The following is a 26889-nucleotide window of genomic DNA, read 5'->3' as shown; positions in this document are numbered from 1 at the left end:
GACATAGCCGACTTAATCACAGAAAATAATCTAGATTTTCTGGCGGTAACCGAGACTTGGTTACATAATGCTGCAGACCCATCACTAATGCTAGCCATCCCAGAAGGTTACACCATAACAAGACAAGACCAAGATGGCTCTCGAGGTGGCAGAATTGCCATCATCTCAAAATTTAGCCTTTCCCTCAGAACAGCCCCCTCTCAAACCTTGCAATCCTGTGAAAACCTCTCTACTAAATTCCAGATAAATAACACACAACCCCTCACCATCCACTTAATATACAGACCCCCAGGTCCTCTCAGAACCTTTGAGGAGGATATGCACTGCATAATTACTAACAACCTCAAACCAACCTCTCAGCTTCTCTTACTAGGAGATTTCAATTTAGGCTTTAATGATCCCATGGATAAACAAGCCTTAGACATAGCCAATGTCATCAACGAATCAGGCCTGTCTCAAAGTCAAGAAACCTACTCACTCAAAAGGTAGAATATTGAACTGGATAGCGGACTATAACTGCACAGTCTCTATTTCCTCCATCTCTCCTCAACCATGGACAGATCACTCACTTGTAGCCTTTAACTAATCAACACTCAGACTCTCTCCTACGGTCTCACTGCCAGCGCCACCCTGCCTAACCAGAAATAAAAAAAGTGTCACAGTGGATAAAGTCATCCCTGCCATCCTACCCACTCTAAACGCTCTGCCTGACAATCTAGACCCCAGCACTCTAGTCCAGGAATATAATAACATCATGCTCAACAGATTGGACAACATTGCCCCTCTCAAGCTTAGAAAAAGTAAACCCAAAGCTCACCTTAACAAATGGTTTACACCTCAATTAAGAGACCTTTTAAAAAGAAAATGTGAAAACTCCTAGAGACTATGCCCTTCAGCCGAAAACAAAGCTAAACTAACCTCCATTTCCTCACGCTTTAAAAATGAAGTATGCCTTGCTAAAAGGAATTCCTATGATGAACGTATCACCAACTCTAACTCTAACATGCGGGATCTCTTTTCCATACTGAAAGAATTAGAGTCGCCAATAGCCATACCCAATCTAGTTACTAAGGACAAGTCTTGGTGCACAGATATCCAACATGCGCTAGCAAACAAAATTAATACGCTCCAAAGCAAAATACAACAAAAAAAAGATATGCTGAACCTACAGCACATCCCCAATACCTTGTCACCTAGTGACTCTCTCGAGGCGCACAATAACAAATTACATTTTTTCAAAACTTCTCCTTCAGAGGTAGAAAAAATCATACTCTCGCTCAAACCATCTAATTGTAAAGGCGACATCTGCCCAGCACATTTAATAAAAGATGCCGCCATAGACCTCTCACCATTCATTTCAAAATTGATTAATGCCTCCTTTGCATCAGGCACTATCCCAGCTAACCTAAAACACTCCTGGGTGCTCCCTCTCCTTAAAAAACAGACGTTGGATCCACTCATCCCAACCAATTACCGCCCTATTACCACAGTACCATTCCTCCTCAAAATATTGGACAAAGCCGCCTACATCTGGATACAAAAACACCTTCATCGGTATAACCTCCTAGGAGCTAGACAATCTGGCTTCTGCCCACTACACGGAACGGAAACCGCCCTTATTGATTTAAAGACCCAAATTGATGAGCTGAGAGATAGTGGAAGGACAGCACTCTTGCTTTTACTTGACCTCTCAGCTGCATTTGATTTGGTGACCACAAGGTCCTCTGCAGACACCTGGACTCTGCTGCTCATTTCTCTCCTGAGGCCATCTGATGGTTGGAATCATTCCTGAGTGAGAGAACAATGAGAGTATTTTCTCTATCGGCTGCAGCTGACCCTACCCCCATCCTGTGTGGCGTTCCCCAAGGCTCTTGCATCTCACCAACTTCATACAACATCTTCACCAAACCTTTGTTCGACGATCTTGACCTTCTGGGTATCACCTATACTAACTAAGCTGATGATACATAGATTCTCCTCCCACTTTCTGGGGATCATAGCAAGGACTCGGAGTTGGTGAATAGAGTATATCTTCTAGTTCAAGCATGGATGGCCACCCATGGCTTGTGCTTGAACGACAATAAGACAGAGCTAATAATCTTGGGTTCTGACGCAAACATTAACAAACTAGGCCAGGAATTCGCCTCCTTCAATATTGACGGAAACATTATCAGGGTCTCCAAGGAAATAAAAACCCTTGGCTTCTACCTAGACTCCACTCTGTCATTTGACAAACATGTAAAATCCCTGGCCTCCACCACCGCCTATACCTGCAAACTGATAAGAGCTGGCAAGCCGTTACTTTCCAATGACAGTTGCATGATCCTGGCCAGAGCATTAATTCTCTCCAGGGTCGACTACTGCAATGCCCGCTACAGTGGTGCTAATAAAACTACCATCCAGAAACTACAAACACTACAGAATAACACCTTGCGAGCAGCGCTTGGAATAAATAAGAGTACACATCTCCACCATCAGACGCCAACATAAACGGCTATACACAGAGAACAAAATACAGTTAAAAATGATTTCTTTGACACACAAAGCTTTAAACAATGGTGCACCTAACTACCTCATGAACAAAATATATTTAAAAAAAACTCTATCAGACCAACCAGAGCTGCCAACGCCAACTGCCTAGTAGTACCCAGATTCAAGCTAACCACTATTGGTGGCAATAGCTTCCCAGTGAAGGCTGCTAAAACTTGGAACTTACTACCAAACAACCTGAGAGTAGATCAACTATACCCACTTTTCAGAAGGAACGCCATCCATCACATCATCTCCAATGACCACTAGCCACCCTATTTCCCTAGCTGCACTTGCCCACCTTATTTCCAGGTCCTGACACTTGATACTGCTCCTATTCTCTTTGTTTAATTATGAAATGTTATCTGTACCATTTTTGTGTAATTGACCCTGTTGTTCTGTGATTCCTGTACATTATTGTAACTTGTATAATCTGCAACATTGTAAGCTTTGCATTATCCTGTTGCTGCACCCTGCTACCCACGGGTCTGGAGCGCATTAGAAATGAATAAATAAACAAACAAACAAACTTGTCGAGAGCCTTGGCTTCTATTATGGTGTTCCTGTCTGCAGAAAAAGAAATGATAAAGAAACAAGCAATAAATTGATCTTTATGGTCTATTATAAGTGAGTTAAGAGATTTTGCTTGAGGTATTGTGTGCAACAACACAGTGAAATTTATAAGAAATAGGAGAAGAAGAGATGAACGTTGAGATGAATGTTGAGGTGCAATTGCATAAATATATGTTGTTCCACCCCAAGTGTCTCACAGTTATGGCTTCCGTTATGTTTTACGGTCACAGAGAGGATCAGCCAGTTCTGCAAAGGTGATAGAACACTGGAGTTTAACCTGGGGAACGGGAAAAATGTGTAAAAATGCTATGATCACTTTCTGGTAATCTCCATTTAATAGTAGGTTTATTCTTCCTTAGTCGACACACTTTGCATTAAAACATTAAAGCTATCCCAAGTTGGCCTCGGGTAGGCCTGTCTCACTACTAAGGAATGTCCCTACAAGCACCTTTATGTCAAAATGCTTCCTAGTCATTGGACAAAGAGGGACATTTGATTACAGACTAGGACAAGGAAGGGTTAATAATGTAGATTTGCCAGTACGTAATCTAAACACATGCCATGACCTCCTCATCCCTTCCTCATCCCAGTCCTCAAATAATATGAAGATAAGTCCAAAGGTTATGTGTACAGTGTGTTCCCTTATCCAGCAGCCAAAGAAAAAAAACAGACCACAAGGTAACTAATACCAAGGCTACAGTTTGCTGTTAAACGTAAGCTTGAAGGAACAACCAGACCTTCTTGATAGGCCCCAGTATTGAAGCCCCAAAACTAAGAGGACTACTCTTCCCCCTACAGCCAGTGGTGAGGCGCAGACATCGATATGGCTACTTGGGTAGCTGACTCTGGAAAATATTAGGTAGTGAAGCGCTCACTGCTTTTGCACAAGAAGCAGACAGAATCCTGGTGGAACTACTCTAAATCCCCCAAGAAGCTCCACATCAGCCCCCACATAAGCCAATGAGATAACAATGTTGATCCACATCCCTTAAGTAAATCCCTGGAGTGCCACACCGAGCACAAAGGCATCACATTTTCTAAAAAGAGAAATTATGCATCCTTGCCTTCTCATTTGAGGGGAGATTGGGAAATGTTAAGATTTTCTCTTTGAAAAATGTACCCTCTATGTCCCGAGCCTCCCAGCACAACTGCTGATATAATTGGGATTTCTCTCATTGACTTTGAAGGTGAGTGAAAATGTATTTATCTCATTCATCCCCTGCATTTACTTTTGTTATGGGACCCTTGTTTTAAGGTTTAATTGGGTTAAGATCTCTCCCCTTAGTTTTGGCACTCCTGCATACCTATGGCAGCACAACACCACCTTATGCGGTGTGCTTGCCAGGGACCCTAGGGTCCCTTTTGCAATGTCGTTTTGGGTTCACCCTTCAGTCCCTATGCCCACCAATGCAGGAGTGGTCATCTTCCTGTAATGACTTTTCTATTTTACTCTATTTTACTGTCTGCAGCACAAGCCTTCGACTTTATGTCCCCTTCTTTTTGTTTTAAGGAGCATTTTTGATACTTTCCAGGCATACTTTGAACAGTCTGGTGAAGTTGTTAATTTGCCAACTATTTTTAGGTATGCAGTATCCCTGTCTGCTGTAATGCACTTAAGGGACCATATACTCAAAATGGCATCTCCATGTGCATCATTACAGGGTTGGGGGTATTCTGGTGGTACATTTCTGCCAGCAGATATTTCAGTGATTTTGCAGATTTTTGGCGGTAAGGTGGCGGAATTACTTCCAGCTTTTTGATGCAGGTTTTTCTTCCACCTTACTGGCAAACCTATATCACGGCAGTGCAGTAATAAAGAAGTAGTTACCTCTGTTTTACTACCGTTTTAATTTTGCTGCAATGCCGTACTTGTAATCAGGCCCCATGTGTTTTAAATCCTGTTCAAGATGGCCTGTCCTTTGTAGGCAATCCTTCTGCCTTGCTAGATGGGAGAGGGCCTCCTTTCTTCATGCCCCTTGGCAGGTTTCTTACAAGAAGCCCACAAAGGATCTCCGTTGTGTGTGTGCTGGTAGGAAGTGAGGAGGGTACTGTATGCCCCCAAACCACATTCCTCCAGGAGCTTGGGTGTTGCCAGGCAGATTTGGGGAGACTGGCTCTTCACTATTGTACAGACACCTGCAAGTTTGAAAGTTGCAAAGTGTCCTCATTGGATGACTGAGATCTCCTCAGCCCTTTTCTGGATATAAGGAGACTAGCTGAACCCAGTAACCAAGTCATCCACTGGATCTGAGGAGATCCATAGAAGAAAATGACCAAAGGACTGCTGCAGGAACCAGCATTGGCTCAGCAAATACCACTGTGTTGCAAATCTCGATCTTCTTATCGACCGAGACCTCTGCAAGTTGCCTTCCTCCCTAAGACTTGTATGATGATTGAAAGCAAGCGTCCCCAACAAGCACGATCCTCCCCGCAATGAGAGACAATGAAGGACTCTCCCAAAATGGGAATAAGGCCAAGACAGAGTGCGGGTGAGCGTAAATGGGAGTTTATCAATCAGAATAGGGCATGCAAAGAACTCTGCAAACTCCGAGAGCGCTCTGTCTGACAATAGCAAAGACAGGCGTATATATTTACAAAAAACGTCATAAGAACCTACACACTACAGGGGGCACAAGTTCAAGGGGATTGGGTGGCGACGACTAACTATAGGTGCTGCTGTGATGTGGTTGGCTTTGGCTGGAAGACGTCACTGGTCAGCCTCGTGGGTTGGGCTGGGCCTGGCAGGGTGGCGGAGTTCATCCGGGCGGTGTTGTCGTGCCATCGCGGCCAATGTCAGAGATGAATGTCCTTTCCTGACTTATTTGCCCTAGGCCATGCACACCGCAGTCATTCAATCGTTTCAATATTATCTTCTTTAGTAAATCTTCCAATAGGTTATACTACAGGTTAATGCAACACAGGAGGAATGCACCTTGTGAGGGGTCTGGAGGTAATATGTCAGGACATTGTTACCAGTGTCCTGTTGACCGGGGCCATAGGTCGAGGGGCTAAGCTTCAGGGCCTGGGACGGGCGGTACAGGTCTTTCTGCCTTGTTAGAAGTTGTTATGGATGTTCTACTGTGTGTTGTCAAAGTGTTGGGTGTCCTGATTGCACAGGGCCATAAGTCTGAGATGGTCCGGTGGGTTGTGAGGTTTACGAGGGGGCGCGTGTGTTCAGGCAGAGGTTTACTGCTGTGCTGTAAATAATGCAGGTGGCGGGTGGCGGCCTTGGGTGCTTCAGAGGGGGTTACAAGTCTTTGAAGCGGCTCCAGTCTGGTTGGGGGAGGTAAAGCAGCGCGGCGCGGTCTCTGCTCTCATGCCTTTGGCAGCCTTCGCAGGGTGGGAGGGGGAATGGCCTTGCACGTATTTCACAAAGGTATCTCCCTCGTGTGTTGCTGATTTAGGTAAAAACATCAAACATTTGAACATTCTATAATACTTATTCAAATCATTTTAAAACATGCATTTCAACTTTGCTGGATGTGTCTCGATTATACCCAGTCTGAACACCGTATTCGTACACTATGTTTTAACAACTACAGTATTTAGTTATATGCATATACAGTTGCAGTAAGTGAGGTAGTAGTCGGGTTAGTGGAGTACATAGGAAATGACTCGCCACTGTACGTGACGGTGGTGGCACATAAGGGGCTTAGACATACACACATGACAAGTGCATTTCTTGCGCATCCTTCACATGAGTTCCACAGTATGGTTACATTCGTTTTCTCGTGTACTCTAGCAGCATTAGTTCAGTTATGGCGCGAGCCCATGGGGTGTAAGTTTCTCAGTAATACACGTAACAAATAGATTCCTGGTGCGTTCCTTTATTATTAGCACCCAACTGCAATGGTGTGGGCTCACCATCGCTTATATCATGGAAGCATGATTTCTTGCAATTCTACATTTTACAGGCTTTTGTAATATAAAGGATTTTGTGGAAGAAAGCATCCTTTGCAAGTAGTCTCAACATTAATTTATAAAGATTGTCTGTCATTCAATGACTATTTTACTGTTCTTTTCATTGCCTAGGCCTGCTGGCCGGGTCATGCTGGGAGCGATGATACACTGCGGGAGGTGAACTGTTACAATGTTAGTGTATTACACTAGCTCATGTCCGTCTTATTCGTGGGAACGTGCTCGCAGCAGATCTGCCAGGGTGCTGCGGCAACAAGGATGACTGAAACCCTCCAAGGGTGGAGGCCGCGCTACAGTGCGCTGAGCTCACACCATCTTTACCAGACAAAATGGTTTCTAGGCCTAGCTAGATTTTAATACATGTGGGCAATTAATACGTGCGGGCAATGTCTTCAGTGGGTGAACCCTCCACCACCTGGGCCCGGGTGGCATGAGGGGACGCCCAAAAGAGCCATAGCCCTCACCTGGGAGAAAGCGCAGGCGAGGGGGGTCTTCTTGGACCAGTCCTCCCCTACATTTCCCCCCTTTCGTTACTAAAGTAACGAATTCTTTAAATCTTCTATCCTCCTACATTCTGCCTCGTCCATCACCGCCTCATCCCATGCAGGAGTTCCTTTGATAGGCATCCATGCTCTGCACACCCCCCTTAAGCTCTCACCTCTCCGGGCGTATTCATCTGGGGTACACATTAGATATATGCATCCACCATCTCCTTCCAAATCTACCCAAACTTCCTCATACCATTCTAATATACGGGGCTCTTTGATGGTGGTGTGCCACAACTTATCTACAATATTTTTATCATGGTATATAGGCACCAGTTGGTACCTGGGTGAGTTATCTATCCCTGTTTGTACTTGTGCTTCTTGCATCGTTTTTATTGTACCGTGTGAGTTGCCCATTGTCACCATCATCATTGCACCATTTGGTACTGCGTTAGCACAAACTCGAAGACCCACCTGGCACAGGCAAAAAAGTAAAAGGAGGAACACAACAGCTGGTATTAAAAATTTCACAGTTGTTCCAAGCCATGAGGGAACCCAGGAGAAGATGTTGTCGAACCATGTACTCGCTTCTGCTCCACCTTCCATTTTCATTTTCTCTCCTAGGTTGTGGACTGCTTCGATCACATGGGACAGGGAGCCATTCTCTGCGTCTTCAGAAGGTACGAAAGTGCAGCAGGCACTTCCTATTTTTCGGCAAACACCGCCGTCCATCGCCGTCAACAGGTCCAGGACATACCTGTTTTGCATGGTCATTAGTCGTAAAGCTCTTAGTTCCACTTTTATTATATTGAATCCTTCTTCAGTGTCGTTTGCCAGCTGAATCAATTCCCAGCGTGTTATCTGGAGCCATTTTGCGTTTGCCCTTGCTTGGACACTTGAGACGAGTGAGGCAAAAAATGTTTCTGCTGAGCTGAATAATCGATATTTGTCTGGGATCTGAGCCAATAGTTCTGATGATGCCTTTGATATGTAATTTGATGCTCGTCTGTTACGGGTCAGCACTGCCCCCTTGCTTCCAGAAGACAGGACATATATTTGTGACTCTGCAGTTGGTTGAGCCACACTCTGCATGCGTTCCTGTGTCCTTTTGCTCCCATCGATGTGGCTTTCTGGTATCACCATTAGGGCTGAGTGCAGAGTGGCCATTGAGCAGCTGCCACTCCATGACTGGGGGAGGTGTAGGTATGCCTGGTTGCCGCATACCCAGTACGTGTCCATCAGGGCCGCTGTTCCTTTCCTTAGATCTGGAATGGTGAGGGTCTTGTTGCAGTTCTTGTTTGTTCCCATGGGGGTCCTCCCTTCTCCTTTAAAACAAAGTCCATAGTCCATTTCGCTCTGCAGTTTGAACGGCTTTTCAATGGCAGTTACCCAAGTTAGTTTTGAAATGTGTTCTCTCCATACTGGTGTACATGTTTCCTCTATCCACTGCAATTTATCCGGTGCCACACCTCTTAGTGCTTCCGCTTTGCACAGTACTTCTTCGTCCTTCCGCTTGTTGTCAGAAAAAAGTGTCCCTTCTATTACAAAAAATGGTTCTTTCAAACATACCACCCCTGCCGTTTTTGGGTAGCACGTTTTCTCGTTCTGCAGCATTTGAAAAGTTACTTCGTGTGCCTGGAAGGTGTTCTTAATCCTGCATAACGTGAGATGAAGGAGACATTGGGCATCCACAATAGGCAACTCTTTGGGTAACAATACTTTGAGTGTGCCTGATGCGTGAGGGATGAGAGAACAGACATAACAGCTCTCGTTTGTTGTCTGTTTAGCTGTGGCACTCATATCTGCATACCACTTATTTGTTTGATGGGGGTGTCGTGGGTCTTCCATCTTATCTAGACCTAGCCCATAGTACTCATCATACTTCCTCTTCTCTGCTTCCCTCTTCCGTCTGTTGTTCTTGTTCCTCATGTACTTCCCAACTCCCTGAGCAGTGGACAAACTAGACCCCCCTTTCTCATTCCCGCCCCCCTTGGCCCATTCATCATATAATATTTTGTGCATTGCTAGTAGCTTTTCGTCTTCTTTCCTGACGTTATCTGGCAGTTTGTTTTTTAGGATGGGGGCAGGCTGGCTGGTGGGGGTGTTATACAACCATGAAATGGCAGACGGGTTTCGGTCATTGAGACTGTGGGCATTGTAATTAGATACCCCTGGTGGAGACACTGTACTGCTCTGCATTCCACCTTGTGGCTTTTTTTTTGTGAGGTGACAACACTGGATGGTGTGGTATGATGCCCCCATACAAATTTAGTTCCGTCCCATATCAAAAAATCGCCTTCCCTGGTATTAACACCTGCAGTTGCATTGGGCCCGGTGGTGCTGTTAAATCGTCCAGTAGTGTTGTTACTCCCTCCCCCCTCGTAGATCTCGATAGAGATGAACGCTATAAACCAATATGTAACCAGGCCAAACATTATCATAAAAAACAATGTGATGCATACTGATAATCCACACTCATACGAATATCTGCATCTCTCATGTACTAATTCTCTCATTCTACTAATTCTATCCGTTGCAGGCTGCCCGTTAGATGCCATGGAAGCTCCTGTTTGAGATATAAAAGTGCATTAAGTACATGCATGTAAACGTTTTGCCGGCACCATCGGTGCCAATATAAATTTGACAGGGAATGGAAGCGGGTGGGGATGCGGGGAGGGGTATTCACAGACAAGGGTGTACACAGGCTATAATTTTGTTATTTCATTAATTTCATACCATTCAACAAAATAAAAACAAAACACACATTCTCTCTTTTTTTTTTTTTTTCTCAAATATCCTTATCAGTTATTCTCCCACTGTAGTCCAGTGCTGACATACACACACAAGTTCATATTTAGACACTTTACTCAGTTTCATCGTTTGCTGTTGTCTGTGCCTCCTCATCTATCTCCTCTTGTACATTGCTGTATGCCTTCCGTACGTCGGTCAAGTGCACCCAGTACCTCAAGCCCTTTACCTTTACTGCCGTGGGCGTGCAAAATATTACCTCGTATGGGCCATGGAATCGTGGTGCATTCCACCGACGCACAAAGCTTCTAACATAAATTGAGTCGCCTGGCATCAGCTGTAGCTGTTGCTCTGGCTCCATGACAGATCCTGTTACATTTCCCTCTTCTCTAGTGAAAGGTGGGGACAGTTGTTTTGATATGACGCGCGCTGCCCTTGTCAATTTCCTTAAATAATCTGTAAACTCATCTCCCAATATTGCGGCGCTTCTGTGAGCATCTGAGTGTTCGCGCAGTGGAGAGTGTGCTGTATTCATTCGTCTCCCGGTCACGATCTCGTGCGGGGATAAATGGTGGTCTTTGCTTGGCTGATTTCTCAATTCAAATAGCGCAAGGGGTAGGCAGTAAATCCAATTCTTTTTCAATGAAAAGCATAGTTTTGATAGCCTGCCCTTTAACAGTCCGTTCATCTTTTCCACTACGCCATTACTTTGGGGATGATAAATCAAACACAATTTATGTTTTATTCCCAATAATGTAGTAACTTCCTTGAAAAGCTCATTCACTAGGAACTTGGCGGCGCTTTTGGCATCAGGTCGCGCACAGGGTCCTGCTTCCACCCACCTTGAAAATGGGCACACAACCACGATCATGTATCGTGCGCCATTGCACCTTTCCCCCATGTCAGCGTAATCTATATGCAGTTCTCTGAATGGGCCAATGGGTTTAGGAATTGTTCCCCGGAGTGTGCGCAATGTCATTCCTGAATTGTATATTTGGCATGTTGTGCATTCCATTGCCAATCGAGACACATGCTCCTGGAGACAGGGCACGAACCATTCTTCCTGTATTTCCGCTGCGATGTGCTGTTTGGTATTATGTGCAGGGAAGTGTAGCTGTTGAAATGCAACTTCTAGTAACTGTAGCGGCATTACCACTTTCCCTGAGTTATTTTGTCGCCACAGTAGGTCTGTTCCCGACTGGCTGCACCCCCGTTTTGTCCATATCAATTTCTCCTCTGCACTAGCTCCTTCCTGCAATTCTAGTATTTGTGATATGGACATCATGTTGTACCCTTCTGGGGGCTCTTCGGTTCTCTTATTCTTCAGCATGTACTCACCTGTGTCATATTTCTGAAAATAGGAAGCCTCCTTGGCGGCAGCATCCGCTGCCGCGTTCCCCAAGGACACAAAGTCTGTGTTGGATGTATGGGCTTGGCACTTCACTATTGCTACTGCAGTAGGGTTTTGTAGGGCCTCAATTAATTCTTTCAACAATTCTGCATGCTGTACTGGTGTTCCGTCTGCCCTCCTAAATCCCCTACGCCCCCATCTTGCTAGACCTCCATGTACTATCGTCGTCATATAAGCTGAGTCTGTGTATATTGTCACTGCACAACCCTTTGCTGCATGTAGTGCTTCTATGAGCGCAATCAGTTCTGCTGCCTGTGCAGAGTAATGTGATGGGAGGCGGTACTGTACTAGTGTTTCATACTCACCTTCTTCTAACCTTACTACTGCCATGCCAACGTGTTTTTCTCCCGTATCCACATCAATTGATGCCGACCCATCCACAAAGTACACTTCCCCCTCGCTTAGAGCGTTCTCACACACCACTGTGTCCTCCCCTCCTTCTCCTGTGTAGGTTGCGCAATCGTGGTTCTGCATATCCTGTACTGTGCACGCTTCTGTAATGAATGTGGCGGGGTTCACTGTCTTGCATCTCACTATATGGATGTTGGCGCTGGACAATATAATCTCGTAGGCTGTCGCCCGCTGTGTGGTCAGTGTGCTCTTTGATCTCTCAAGTATTGCAAATAATGAATGTTCCACAAACAATGTCACAGGGCAACCCATTACTATTGTGGCACTTTTCTCAATTGTGAATGCGGCTGCAGCGAGTGATTGTTCGCATGCGAAATGACCCTGCATCACGGCATCTAAAGTACCACTATAGTAAGCCAATGGCTTGTGTCCTAAGGATGTTTTTTGTGTCAGTACTGCTGTCATGAGTGTTCCCTTGCAGTGTGAGAATAGGTAAAATTCGCGTCCATAATCAGGGTTTGCTAGTACTGGAGCGCTTGAAATTAGCTCTTTCAATGATTGAAATGACATGCTCATTTCTTCTGACCATTTTATTTTTTCATTCTCCTGTTGTGCTTCCCTCAGTGCTTGTAGGAGGGGCCTTGTGTATGCTGCATAGTCTAGTATCCATGCTCGGCAATAGTTGCACATCCCCAAGAATTTCTGCATATCTTTCACTGTTGTGGGTTCTCCTACTGATCTTATTGCCTCTACCCTGTCGGGAATTATTCTTTTTCCATCTTTTGATATGAGCTGTCCCAGGTATAGGACCTCAGTCAGGCAGTACTGTAGCTTCTCCTTGTCTACCTTGTATCCTTTGTTGGCGAGTAGAGTCAGGAGCGTTGTTGAATCTTTTCTACATGTTGCTTCATCTTGTGCACACAGTAATAAATCATCTACGTACTGAATAATCGTACTCTCAACTGATAGGTTTCCCAAATCTTCATGCAATATGCGGTTGAATATGCTCGGGCTCTCACAGTATCCCTGTGGTAGTCTGCAGTGTTCATATCTCAAACCCCCAGCGTGAAGGCTGTAAGGTATCTACTCTCTTCAGCCAGGGGTATTGAGAAAAATGCATTTTTCAAGTCCACTACTGTGAAATGTGATGCTGCTTTTGGGATGCTGCATAGTATTGATGCAGGGTTCGGGACTAGAGGGAACTCTTTCTGAATTACATCATTGAGGGGGCGTAAGTCCTGTATCATCCTCCAAGATCCCCCTTTCGCTTTTCTGATTGGATAAATACATGTGTTGCATGGGGAGTTTGAAGGCACTATTATCCCTTGTGCTAGTAGTGCATGTATTGTTTCTTTTATCCCTTCTTCAGCTTCACGAGACAATGGATACTGTTTTACTCGTGGTAAGATTGCTCCTTGCTTTAGTTTTATTATTACAGGTTGTACTCCGTGCAACAGCCCTACATCATGGGGGCCTGTTGTCCATAAATTGTTTGGTACGAGCCTCATGTCGTCATCAAAAAATGACGGTGGTGTTCCTACCACTGCCATCAATTGGACGGGGATCTCCCTGGCTTGGATCAAAATGTCACAGGGCATCGCTATTTCCATGACTATCTCACCATCCCCTTCTGTGTCTGAAAAGAGATCCTCATCTGTTACCTCGCGTAGGGCGAGGTTGGCATTTGTACACAGCACTGTGCGCCACTCACATCCTTCCCTGTCCATTCCAATCACAGCGATCCTTTTCGCTGATACCTGCACAGCGTGCAAATCCAACAATACCACTGATCCTGGTGCTGCGTTTGGACACACTATGGGGCGGAAGAGGAACTCTGCTGGAATCCTCCAATCCATGCTTTTTAGCTCTGGAATTACGAGGGCCAAAGTCTTTAGCCCTTCAATAAACATTTCCTCATTTTGTGGCAGCCCTCGTATTTCCTGTGTGGTTGTGTAGGCTTGTACTACCAACATCGCACGCAAGGGGCATATCCCGGGTGTAGAACACACTATTCCTCTTTCAGTGAATGATATGGTCATGTTAAGTTTACTCATAAGATCCCTCCCCAACAAATTTATTGGGGACTGTTCGTAATACAGTAAGGGTGCCCTCACAGTCTTGCCCCCCACCGTTACATCCAAAGCTTCTGTGTAAGGAACTTCAATTACAGCCCCAGAGAACCCCTGCGTCTCTAACTTCCTGTTAGATAACGGGAACCGGCCCTCTCTGACACATGATTTCTCCGCTCCCGAATCAACCATGAATATAAACTGCTTGTCTCCTATCTGCGCCCCTACCAATGGTTCCTCTGCTGCACTGTAGGTGGTAGATAGAACTGGACACGCAAGTGTTCTCTGTGGGCTGTCCTATGCGGGGTGTCTCATCGCCCCCCCCTCATTAAATACGTTTCCTGAGACCACTGACATGCCGTTGTAAGGTGCTGGTGCGGGGGCCCCGTTTGCTGCTGTCGCGAAAGGGTTACCTGGTGTATATTGCATACTGTCGTTGTTTTGTGGGTGGTTTTGTGTTCTATACTGGGGTCCCTGTTGCTGGCCGGCATTACCTTGGCTTGGGTTTCTTAGTTGTTGTTGTCCCATTGGGAGGCCATATGGGCTTCCCGGGTGGGGATGGCCATATTGTTCTACCTCTTGGAACCCGTTATTGGGTCTGCTTTTGCACTCTCTAGAATAGTGCCCCCATCGCCCGCAGTTCCAGCAACTTCCTTGTGCACCTCTAGGGCCCTGCCATCCATTTCCTCCCGTTCTCCCATACCCCGTTCCGCCTCCTCTTCGGCCCCTGTACCCACCTCGTCCCCCTGGAGGGGTCCACTCTTGCCACTGCGGACCTCCACCTTGCTCTTGCTCATTCCACTGCCGCTGTCCTGTTCCCGCCCAATTGGCTGCCATCCTTCCTTGTATTGCTATCAGCCCCTCCTCCTCATCGTCTCCCTCCCTGCTGTGTGGGAGCGCAGCTACTGCTGCTGCGACCTTCACCAATTGTCTGTACTAACTTCGCTTCGTCTGCCAATCTTTTCTGAGCCACCTCCTTCTCCCTTTCCTTTATTCGTTTACAATGGTGTACTATTATGCTCTGAATTTCTGGCCATCCCTTTGCTTCAATACCTGCTATCTTGTCGAGCGCTTTCTGCACTTCCTTTGGGAGCCCTCTTTTTATAATGAAGTAAAATAAAGATGTCGATTGATGCCAAGGCGTGCCCGTCTCCGCTCTCCACATCTCTTGGACCCGAAAAATGTAATCCATAGCCTCCTCCCCGTCATTCATTGTACATTGCATCACTGACTGTAAGTCCGGTGTATCTGGGAATGTTTCGCGTAAGGCGTCCCACACCCTAGCCCGCACTGTGTTAAAGGAGGCCCCATCATGGCGGTCACAATCTAACGTTACTCCCGGGAAACCGGCTTTAACCCATACTCTTTCAGCCTGATTGCCCACCGCTGATACGAGCAGACTTTTCACATCTCCTATAGCTAGGGGTACCCCAGCAGTATGTTTTTCAAAGGCGTATATCCACTTACTTGCCCCTCCTGATAATGGGGGCAATAGCTTTAATAAATTGGCTTTATCCATCTGTGCCCATGGGATATAGTTAGGTCTCCCTCCTCCTCTGTGTATCAACAGGAGCTGTAGCTTTCCTTTCGTTATGGCATCCGGACCCGATTTGGATGCTGATGTTTCTAGTGATGCCATTTTTCCCACTCTGTTCCTTAGTCGTCCCGACCACTCATCGTCCAGTGTTCTCACTGAACATGTGCCATCCCCCCCTTCGCTTCCCCCTCCTATAGCCATGCTCAACCTGTCACTTTCTTCTAATTCGTCCCTTATGTCGCATAATAATTCCTCTCTGTCCCCCCATAGGCCTTTCATCATTGTCAGTATCTCCCTCACGTGTCTCTATTTCAATTATTCGTGTTGGTTCTTCTTCAATTCTGAACAGTATCTCACCTTTCTTCCACCCCTCTTCAGGTCTTCTTGTCTCGCCTGGCGCTCTAGACGTGCGCCCTGATCTAGTCTCATTAAGTGCTGTTTGTCCGCACATGTCTTTTATCCTCGAGAGCTCATCTTTTGCTATTGAGAGTCTTGACTGTAAATCATCTGTGAGTTTCTCTATGTCCACCCTTTGTGTACTCGCCTGTCCTCGCTCCCTTGTACTTTCATATGGTGGGGGTGCAGTGGGCCAATGGGGTGTAGGGGTTGTCGGGGGAGGCACATACGTCGGATCGCTGTATCCTTCTGCGGGTACAGGCTTTTTTAATATCGGGTACAAACTTATTACCTCTACTGGTGGCGCTACACTTGACACTTCTTTGATATCTTTCTGTATCATCAGTGGATTGTCTGTAGTGGATGGGAGATCAGGATTTGATGCTGGTGCTTTAGGCGGTGGTATCTCTTCAAATAGCCGCCAAAGATCTAATATTTCCCTCCTATTTTGCAGCTGCTTCCCTTTGTACTTCAAGAAAATGCATGTTACCACCATATCCGGAACGCTTTTATCAAATGACCCTCCCTCTGGCCATATCTGGGGTAACCCCTCTCCCTTCAACTCAGTTACCCATTGGTCGTGATATTTCTTGATTCGCTCCGCGTATCCTGGAAGATTCTTACAAATATGTGATAAGGGTGTTTCAGCCCCCATCTCTGTGCTCTCCTAGTGCTTTTGTTTCTCTGTATGTCTGCAACTACAAGGTAAATGCAGTATCAATATATATATATATTTTTTTATGCTACTTCACATTCAATGTTGGGCTCGTCTGGGCCCTCTCCCCCTTTCCCCTGATTGCACGGTACACAACTAGCTATACACAGCGTCTACTCTGTTCTCTTGGGGGGGCACATACAAGGGCAACCCATCATTTATTTTGACAATATCAATCCGGAAGTCAAAACATACACATCACACTTACCATGACCATTTAACTATTATACATTTATAACCGTTATGCACATTCACAACCTCAAATCGTCCCCTGACACATACAAGGTGCACACACCTCTTGATAACACTCAATGCACCATTCAAGCTGCCCTCCCTTTCCTCCCTAGCCGGCTGTCCTTGTCTGTCTTACTTAGATAGATGGATGCGCATATGCAGATATTTATATGTTTGGACCTGCTCTCCCCCTTCTAGTAGGACCCCTTTTTCTCTTACTTTCTTCCCAAGTTCGTGCTAAACTCAGTTTTTATTCTCCCACTACCCCTAAAGAAAAAGAAAAGAAAGAAGTAATAGCGATCACTAATATATTCTCAGTGCCCCCTTTTGCTGAACACTTTTATCTTGTATCTCACTTCGTCATATATTCTCAGTACTAGTCAATATAGCACTATGCGGCGCCGCCTTCCACCCCCTTTCGGAGCTAGGTTCCCGTCACTTTTATCTCTTATTCACCTCGTAATCCTAATGGCCATATGCAAAGAAAAAGAAAGGAAATTTTAGAATAATTTTTAGTATATCTTCGTACCCCCTTTTCGTTCCCTGTCCTACACTTCTCTCCCCGCTCCCTGTACAATCGCTCACACTCAGTACTCACGTGCCCGTCTTGAACCGATAGTCTCCGAAACTGGGTCCGTCCAGGCAGTGTCGCCGTCAGCCCCGGCTCCGGCGAGCGGTACTCAAAGGGGATTTTTCAACCGGGATCCCGTACCCTCTCTCTATTGAGTGCGCACTTCTTAGTGTACCGGTCGCCGTTGGCGGGCAGCCTCCCGGAGCCGGCTCACCGTGCGTATCCCTTTTCGACCGGAGATTCTCGTGCCAAAAGGGGACGGTTATAATGAGTTAGGAAGAGATAAAAATCACGCTATCGGGGTCACCACTGAAAGCAAGCGTCCCCAACAAGCACGATCCTCCCCGCAATGAGAGACAATGAAGGACTCTCCCAAAATGGGAATAAGGCCAAGACAGAGTGCGGGTGAGCGTAAATGGGAGTTTATCAATCAGAATAGGGCATGCAAAGAACTCTGCAAACTCCGAGAGCGCTCTGTCTGACAATAGCAAAGACAGGCGTATATATTTACAAAAAACGTCATAAGAACCTACACACTATAGGGGGCACAAGTTCAAGGGGATTGGGTGGCGACGACTAACTATAGGTGCTGCTGTGATGTGGTTGGCTTTGGCTGGAAGACGTCACTGGTCAGCCTCGTGGGTTGGGCTGGGCCTGGCAGGGTGGCGGAGTTCATCCGGGCGGTGTTGTCGTGCCATCGCGGCCAATGTCAGAGATGAATGTCCTTTCCTGACTTATTTGCCCTAGGCCATGCACACCGCAGTCATTCAATCGTTTCAATATTATCTTCTTTAGTAAATCTTCCAATAGGTTATACTACAGGTTAATGCAACACAGGAGGAATGCACCTCGTGAGGGGTCTGGAGGTAATACGTCAGGACATTGTTACCAGTGTCCTGTTGACCGGGGCCATAGGTCGAGGGGCTAAGCTTCAGGGCCTGGGACGGGCGGTACAGGTCTTTCTGCCTTGTTAGAAGTTGTTATGGATGTTCTGCTGTGTGTTGTCAAAGTGTTGGGTGTCCTGATTGCACAGGGCCATAAGTCTGAGATGGTCCGGTGGGTTGTGAGGTTTACGAGGGGGCGCGTGTGTTCAGGCAGAGGTTTACTGCTGTGCTGTAAATAATGCAGGTGGCGGGTGGCGGCCTTGGGTGCTTCAGAGGGGGTTACAAGTCTTTGAAGCGGCTCCAGTCTGGTTGGGGGAGGTAAAGCAGCGCGGCGCGGTCTCTGCTCTCATGCCTTTGGCAGCCTTCGCAGGGTGGGAGGGGGAATGGCCTTGCACGTATTTCACAAAGGTATCTCCCTCGTGTGTTGCTGATTTAGGTAAAAACATCAAACATTTGAACATTCTATAATACTTATTCAAATCATTTTAAAACATGCATTTCAACTTTGCTGAATGTGTCTCGATTATACCCAGTCTGAACACCGTATTCGTACACTATGTTTTAACAACTACAGTATTTAGTTATATGCATATACAGTTGCAGTAAGTGAGGTAGTAGTCGGGTTGGTGGAGTACATAGGAAATGACTCGCCACTGTACGTGACGGTGGTGGCACATAAGGGGCTTAGACATACACACATGACAAGTGCATTTCTTGCGCATCCTTCACATGAGTTCCACAGTATGGTTACATTCGTTTTCTCGTGTACTCTAGCAGCATTAGTTCAGTTATGGCGCGAGCCCATGGGGTGTAAGTTTCTCAGTAATACACGTAACAAATAGATTCCTGGTGCGTTCCTTTATTATTAGCACCCAACTGCAATGGTGTGGGCTCACCATCGCTTATATCATGGAAGCATGATTTCTTGCAATTCTACATTTTACAGGCTTTTGTAATATAAAGGATTTTGTGGAAGAAAGCATCCTTTGCAAGTAGTCTCAACATTAATATATAAAGATTGTCTGTCATTCAATGACTATTTTACTGTTCTTTTCATTGCCTAGGCCTGCTGGCCGGGTCATGCTGGGAGCGATGATACACTGCGGGAGGTGAACTGTTACAATGTTAGTGTATTACACTAGCTCATGTCCGTCTTATTCGTGGGAACGTGCTCGCAGCGGATCTGCCAGGGTGCTGCGGCAACAAGGATGACTGAAACCCTCCAAGGGTGGGGGCCGCGCTACAGTGCGCTGAGCTCACACCATCTTTACCAGACAAAATGGTTTCTAGGCCTAGCTAGATTTTAATACATGTGGGCAATTAATACGTGCGGGCAATGTCTTCAGTGGGTGAACCCTCCACCACCTGGGCCCGGGTGGCATGAGGGGACGCCCAAAAGAGCCATAGCCCTCACCTGGGGAGAAAGCGCAGGCGAGGGGGGTCTTCTTGGACCAGTCCTCCCCTACATGATCCAGGCACCTGTCCTGCTCAAGGTACATCACCAGTTTTTGTTCATAGGAGGGTGCATCTTTCTATTTCCTCTGCTAGGCCCAGAACCCGCTGTTCCTCGCTGCAAGGACTTCCAGCTGGCAAAATGGCTGGAAGTCTTTGTAGGCATCCTCAAAGATCTGCTGGGACACAGGAAATCTACGGTGCTGTTCTCCACCAGGAGGAACACCTGCAGGAAGACCAAAGTTCAACTACTGAGTTGCAGAATGCCCAATGAATTTTTCCATGGTCATTGCAAGACATGCATCCGTGAGGGTCTCCGTGAATGTCGCTCCTTCATTGTGGAACTAACTCTCGGTGCCCCCTTACAGTCTGAAGTCTGCAGAGGAACCTAAAGATGACCGGCAGTGAACACCCTGAAACCTGCAACTCGATGACCCTGCACAGTGGCCATAATGATGAGGCTAGACTTCCTCAGCATTTTCCTCTTAAGTGGGACCATTTCTGATTCCCTATATCTCTTTAACCACCGCCTTCCCTTTTGGGTTTCCAATGGATGTAAAGTCCAGCTTACCTTAGCGCTATCTGGGGCTGACGCAGGACAGTGGTGTCCAGGTCATTACTTTTGTGGGTCTTCCTTGTGAACCCCAAGCAGGGCAGCTGCTCTTCCAGTTGCTGGAACTTTACTTAAGACACCTAAGTCCATATTTTGTATGGTGTATTTGTCCTGCAATAACGAACTACAGTAATTTACCTACACCAGCTGAGTAGGCCCTCCTGGATTACTCACCTTTCACCTCAGGAACCATTTGTGACATCTAAAAGGCTACTAGACTTGTTACAGGGTAGGGATGGGCTGCTGAAGTTGTAGTATATGGTACTGGATACCTTATAATTATAATGCCTAGGTATTGATATGTGCTTAAGACCTGTTCTCCCTACTTTGGTGAATGGATTTACAGTTTAGATAACTGCTTGTGACCCTAAAGTAGTGTGTAACCATAGTGGGTTACCTAATAGTCAATTGTATTTATGTACTGAAGTATTTTTACTTACCTTGAAATATTTAAAATGTGCCTTAGTGTAGCATTGTGATACATTGGTGTCATTTTTATAACTTACCTGCGTGGGTATTTTTCTTATTAAATCTAATAAGTGTTAACTGTAATACATAGCAGTGCCCCCTTCCTCCTTAGTTCAGCCTTGGTGCTTGGGCAGCAGCAGTTGTAAGAGTGGCTTTGCCCAACTGGGGTTGTGAATAACCTTGCTAAGATTAGGCAGTGAATTTTAGAAACCCTTCTAACAGGAAAGAAGGAGGGTAGCTTGATCCGATACCTCAGCATGAACAGAAGAGACAACTTTGGGAATTAACTTTGACCTGACCCATGCACCATACTTTCTGGGGGCAGTCTAATGTAAGGGGAGCAAGATATCAATGAACACAGGTCCCCAGATGTCTAGCCATAGTTATACCACCTGATACGGCATTTTAAGGGAAATATATGTAATCAGTACCTCATCCACCGATTCAAACAGGGACTTCTGGAGTGAAGTTAGGTCCATCAGCAAATTTCAAGATTGGGCCCTTACCTTAGAGGCTGGCCTTGACAGGTAAATCCTCTTTGTGATTTCTGCACCAAATTCCTAATTGACACTACCCCTCTCCCCAAGGATCACAGAGGGTTGTAATATCCTACCATAATAGGCAAAACATTGAAACAGATGAACCTTGGTAAAACGGACACTTTGCGGAATTAATTTCCAGTCGTGGTTGTAAGACTTGTAAGTTGAGTCCTTGTGGGAGGCCTGCACAGCCCTGGATAGTTGACTGGTAAAACCTAGCCATTTAAGCAATTTCTCCTCCGCTTACATACTGACTGACTTAAGTGGACGTGTGACGGTCACCAGAACCGGACTCCTCAGTGGACCGCGGATGAAACAATGGATCATCTGCAGAGCCATGGTCGGGAGCCTTAGAAAGGGGAAACCATCTCACTGCAGGCCAAAAAATAACAGCCTTCATTGCAAGAGCTCATTCCTTCACAACCCGAGTCAGGATCGTGAGGATGTGAAATTGGGAAATACATACAGTGACTGGCAAGGTCTTGGAGATAATATAGCGTCAACTCCCAGGGCCTCCTCCAGTGGAAATCTGAAAAGGGAAAAATGAAGAAGAGCATTGGAGCGTATGCAAACAAATCTCTACTGAGCCCTTCTCAAATATTTGAGGAAGATCATGAGAAATCTTTGCTGAAACAATTCTTTCTCCAGTGTCTACACCCCTGTAAATCTTTGCTGAAACAATTCTTTCTCCAGTGTCTACACCCCTGTTGTGGATAGCAGATAGAAACAAGAGGGGAGTTTCTGCGGAAAACACTGTTTTCATTGCCTGAGATGCCAGGGGCTGAGAACCTGTCCTCCTTGTTTGTTGAAGTAGGCATTGGTAACTGTATTGTTGTTTTCATTTCCACCACCTGGCCTGAGATGGCCACCACTCAGCAGCCATTTCTTACGGGCTGAACTGATAGAGACCTGCGTTTGTGGTAACAATTAGAGGAATTAGGAGACAGTCCCACCACGTATAAAATCTCTCTAATTTATTATTGAGTGACCTTTCAGTCAAAACACACATGGCCAGGAAGAACCAAGTAGCATGGTACCAGTATACGCTCCTCTGCAAAGTCAAGAACTTGCCTCCCTGCCCCGAGTTTCAGAAAAGGTGTCCAATCCCTGTTAATCTCCCACCTGGGCAGTAGTAATTCCCTACTCGCAGGATTCCCATATGCCACCTGGTCCTGCTGAAAGCCATCTAGCATGCTGCAGCATGTCTCATCACAAGTCTAAAAACATTCAGCCACATTACTCTCATCCCCAGCGAGCTGCACTAGCTAACCCTTCAAGCATACATCATGTTCACCTGCAAAGAATTCACAACCAAAACCCCACGCTATACCTGGCCGAGAAACTCACCATCTCTGGAAGAGAGCACTCCACTAGAAGCCATAAAATAGCCAGACTGGAAACAAAAAACTGCAAGTGGAAAGCAAGCAAGCCTTTTCCTGCTACACGGCCTTTCTCTGGAACAAAATTAGCAATGCAAATAAGATTGGCCGCCTTCATCCTACACTTCACACTGTAGATTTTGCTGATTTTTCAGCGCAGAGTTGGTTTTAAAAAAGTGTTACTCTTTGTCAGTCATTTCATTCAGTTTAGTGTAAAAAAAAATCTTCTGTATAACCAGTGGCATTATTCCAGCAATTCTACCTGCAAGCCTGAATGCCTTATCACAATTAAGTAATGATATTGGATGGTATGAAATCACTACTTTTAAATCTTTAGCTTTTTTTGCAAATATAGCAATATTATCCTGCCTACGATTCTGACAATATATGGCTTTTGCAAATGTCCATAACAAGAATGTATCTATTAAGTATGTGTAGTAGGGGTACTAAATACGTATGGCATTTCTTTAACAATTCTACAGAGAGATCATTTCACCCACTGTTATACCTGTTGGCAGGGAGGTCGTTGCAATATGAAATAATGCCAATGAGATGGGATCCTGAAAGCATCACTTGTACAGTGGCCATAAGAACGAAGATCTTTAATCTAGTATTTGTTCAGTATCCTTTCTATCCTTTCTATCTGCCTTGCTTGAAACTTGAGCTATATTAAATGGCATACTATTGCTTGACTATTCCTAAAATGCCTTCTTTATTAGTGGAGGTCTTGCTATCCTTACCTTGAATTTCCTTTATTTTGCCACCGGCCTCCTTTTCCCTACTCACGAAAACCAAAATATGGGCTTGTTTTTCAAAATTGTCTAGCACCTAACCAAAATCATCTACACTATTGCACTTTGTCATCATGACCCTGTGTGATAGGTGTGTAATTGTAATTTGATAGCAAAACAAGTATGCAATTAATGTGGTGTCTCTATTGAACAATATAATTGCTGTTTTATATATATAGTTTAATTTAATATCTCTAATGCACCAAAATTACTGTTGATGTCTAAGCATAAAGGTATGGTAGAAAAGTGTATAGGAAGGGATCTGACAAGAAAATGAATTATGACCTGACGCATAATATTGTCTTAATAACATCTTCATTCTAGGCTTCGGGAGGAGAAGATGAAGTTTCAGTTGGATTTGACCATCCAGTTCCTGCTTAAACAGGGTCAGGTGGAGGTGGACAGCGGTGACTTGATCCCAGACTACACTGATTCCATTCTAACGCACAGAGGGGTTATCGAGGACCTAAACAGCACAATCCGTGTAATTACGCTTATGTATTTGTATTTTCGGTTTGTAGTTTTGGGGGTTTATAGTGTGCAATTCAACACAAATGGTACATCAAACAAGGGTAAATGGCAAATAGTAATCAGAAGCCAAGACATGAATAAAGAGCCTACTGTTAGAACAGGAAAACATGCCATTTGAGTCAAGAACAAAAGATAGGCATAGAAGGTGAAAAAATGAATAGGTAAATGAAGGGAATTGCAATGTTTAGTAGAGTCAATTTCAATGACTGAGCTCATGCATACACACAAGAGGCCATGTCACCACTCATTTTGGCTTAATAGACCCATGTCTATAATCTTTACACAAAAGATGTTCTTTTACTTTGTACACGAGATCAACAAAATCACACTCCCTGAAAAGAACAGTAATTTGTAAATCCCTTAATGGAAGAATGAACACAACCATAAGAGGAAGAGTATCCACCATATTTTGTGAGTAGTGTTCTGTGAAATTTCACCTCTTTGTATTGCCTAATTCTTTTGTCTATTTGTATGGCTAATTCTGCCAAATACATTCAGGCCTAATTTCTTTTGTGATGTGTTTATGATTTGATTTGTTAATTTATTTGTTTTAATAATGAGCAAATCGGAGAAGACGATATTGAAGCGCAGAACGGGGAATGACTGATGCAGCATAAAAGGAGCAGAGAGGCCACATCAATTAGGGAATACAAATGTTTTTAATTTCTTTCTAAAAACCATAAGGTAAGGGGCCAGTCTAACATCACTAGGAAGGTTATTCTACAAGCGGGGAATAGAAAAGATCAAGCACTGTGTGGAGTTTCGGGCAAGACCGGTCTTCGATATATGTAGGCTCATAGTGTCCTTGCTTCAAGTGGCGCATGCTCCCCTAACAATGTGAAACTTGTCAGCGAGTTATGGTGGCTGATAGCGTACAACTGCGTTGAGGGCCAAACATCCAATCTGTAAATGGAACCTGGCATCTAGTGGGAGTCTGTAAAGTTCAGACAGTATCAGAGCGATGGGATCAAACTTTATTTGACCTAGTATTGGTCTTGCTGCTGCATGAAGGAATATTCTTGGGGGACAAAGACCACATTGTGAGGTGCCAAAAATATTGCATTACCTCTGTCAATATGGGAGAGCACAAGGGCCTGGACTACTGTGCAAATAAGCTCTGGAGGAATAAATGGCTTGATTCTTCTAAGCAGAGAGAGTTTCAAGTTAATAGCTTGCAATTTCTTGATAATGTGATCTTAAAAGGTCATTTTGTCATCAGTAAAGAAGATCAAGCATATGCCCACGCAGGGTATTTTAGGTAATTCATCAAGGGGGGGACTAGAGTGGCTAATCACGATTGAATAAGAGACATGTTGTTAGGACTGATAAAAAGAACAAATTACATTTTTGAAACATTAAACTTTAAATTGGCAGGATTCATCCAAGTGTCCATATCAGTTAGGCATTGCTTAAGGTTGGGATTATCAGCTTGAGAAGACACTTTCAGATAAAGCTGGGTGTCGTCAGAATACTGATGAATAATAATTTTGTATTTTTCAGCAATGTCACCAAGGGTTTACAGCAAAGATTAAAAGAATGGGGAAGAAAAATAAGCCATGAGGGACGTTGTTAGGAACCAAAATTGGGGAGGATCGTGTTGGACCGGAGATAATGAACTGCGACCTAAAAGACAAAAAGGAATCAAACCAATTCAGGACTACCCCACCGAGGCCCATACGCTCAGCTAGTATTTTTAGGAGGCATTAATGTGAAGATGTATTAAGTGCTGCAGATAAGCCAAGTTAAACCAACAGAGAAGCCTCACTGGGATCAAGAATGTGGTGGATTGAAACCCAGATCGATAGCTTTGCAAGATGTTGTGATTTGATGTATGGCCTTTTAACTGCTGGGCCAAAACAGTTTTGTTATAAAATGATTTTCTTTAGTAGAGAAATAGTAAGTCAAATCTTTAGAACCAATTGGAATTGTCTCAAAAAAGCATTGATTATATAAAATAGCGACGAAAGAGATGAGGCAGGGAGGCTTTCTCCAGACTTTAACTGGAATTTTATTGTCCAAGTAAAAAATATGTTTCATCACATCCAAAAGAGCGGTGACAGAGTCAGTCAAAGCTTGGTGGATTGAAGATCAAACACAGTGCAGTATGGACAATTGCAGTGGTAACATAAAGGGAAAAAAGCCAGCCAGTGCTTTGGCAGATAATTCAGTCTAATTTCTTTAAACTTTATCCAAGAAAGTATTAATACGGGAGAGAAGTCCATAGAAAAGGAAACAGATTTCTTAGATAAGATGTTCAGGTTGTGATTTATAGTACTAAAAAGACACCTGGGTGTATTGATAGCAGAGGACATTTAAATCTCTTTTGTTTTAAATGTTGCCTTTGTTTTTTGTTCTTAACAGAAGAGACCCCTTTCTTCCACTGCTAGCCATATGCCTTTCACGTGCCCATTGTGCCCCTCCTGTGTTTTTTGTTCTCTGATTCTGCATCCCTGATTAGTTCAATTTCTCTGCATGTTTCCATTGAAAACCCCTTTATCCTCTAAACAGAATAAATGTAGATTTCCTGATCAACCAACCTTTGACGTTGACTTTTTAAAATTAGTCGCTATTCACATTTTTGGCTTCAGGCAAATTAGGTCTTCGAAAAATATCTATTTTTGAATTAGGCATGTTGGGCATTAGGCATTAAATATTAGGCAAAATGACAGAATACCAAAGAGGCCAGCTAGCTGCC

General features: G+C 44.8%; 1 protein-coding gene across 1 annotated transcript in view; it reads left to right on the top strand.

Moving 5' to 3' along the window:
- CFAP43 (cilia and flagella associated protein 43) overlaps positions 1-26889 on the top strand; it is a 1012780-nt gene that overhangs the window by 886119 nt on the left and 99772 nt on the right. The window contains exon 34 of the mRNA XM_069611745.1: positions 23988-24147. Within this exon, the coding sequence (XP_069467846.1) occupies positions 23988-24147 (160 nt within the window). The remainder of the gene's footprint in view (positions 1-23987; positions 24148-26889) is intronic.

This window comes from Ambystoma mexicanum, chromosome 8 (genome assembly GCF_040938575.1).
Source record: "Ambystoma mexicanum isolate Mex_15411 chromosome 8, UKY_AmexF1_1, whole genome shotgun sequence".
In the NCBI taxonomy this organism is placed as follows: domain Eukaryota; kingdom Metazoa; phylum Chordata; class Amphibia; order Caudata; family Ambystomatidae; genus Ambystoma; species Ambystoma mexicanum.
This window is presented reverse-complemented; position numbering and strand designations above follow the sequence as displayed.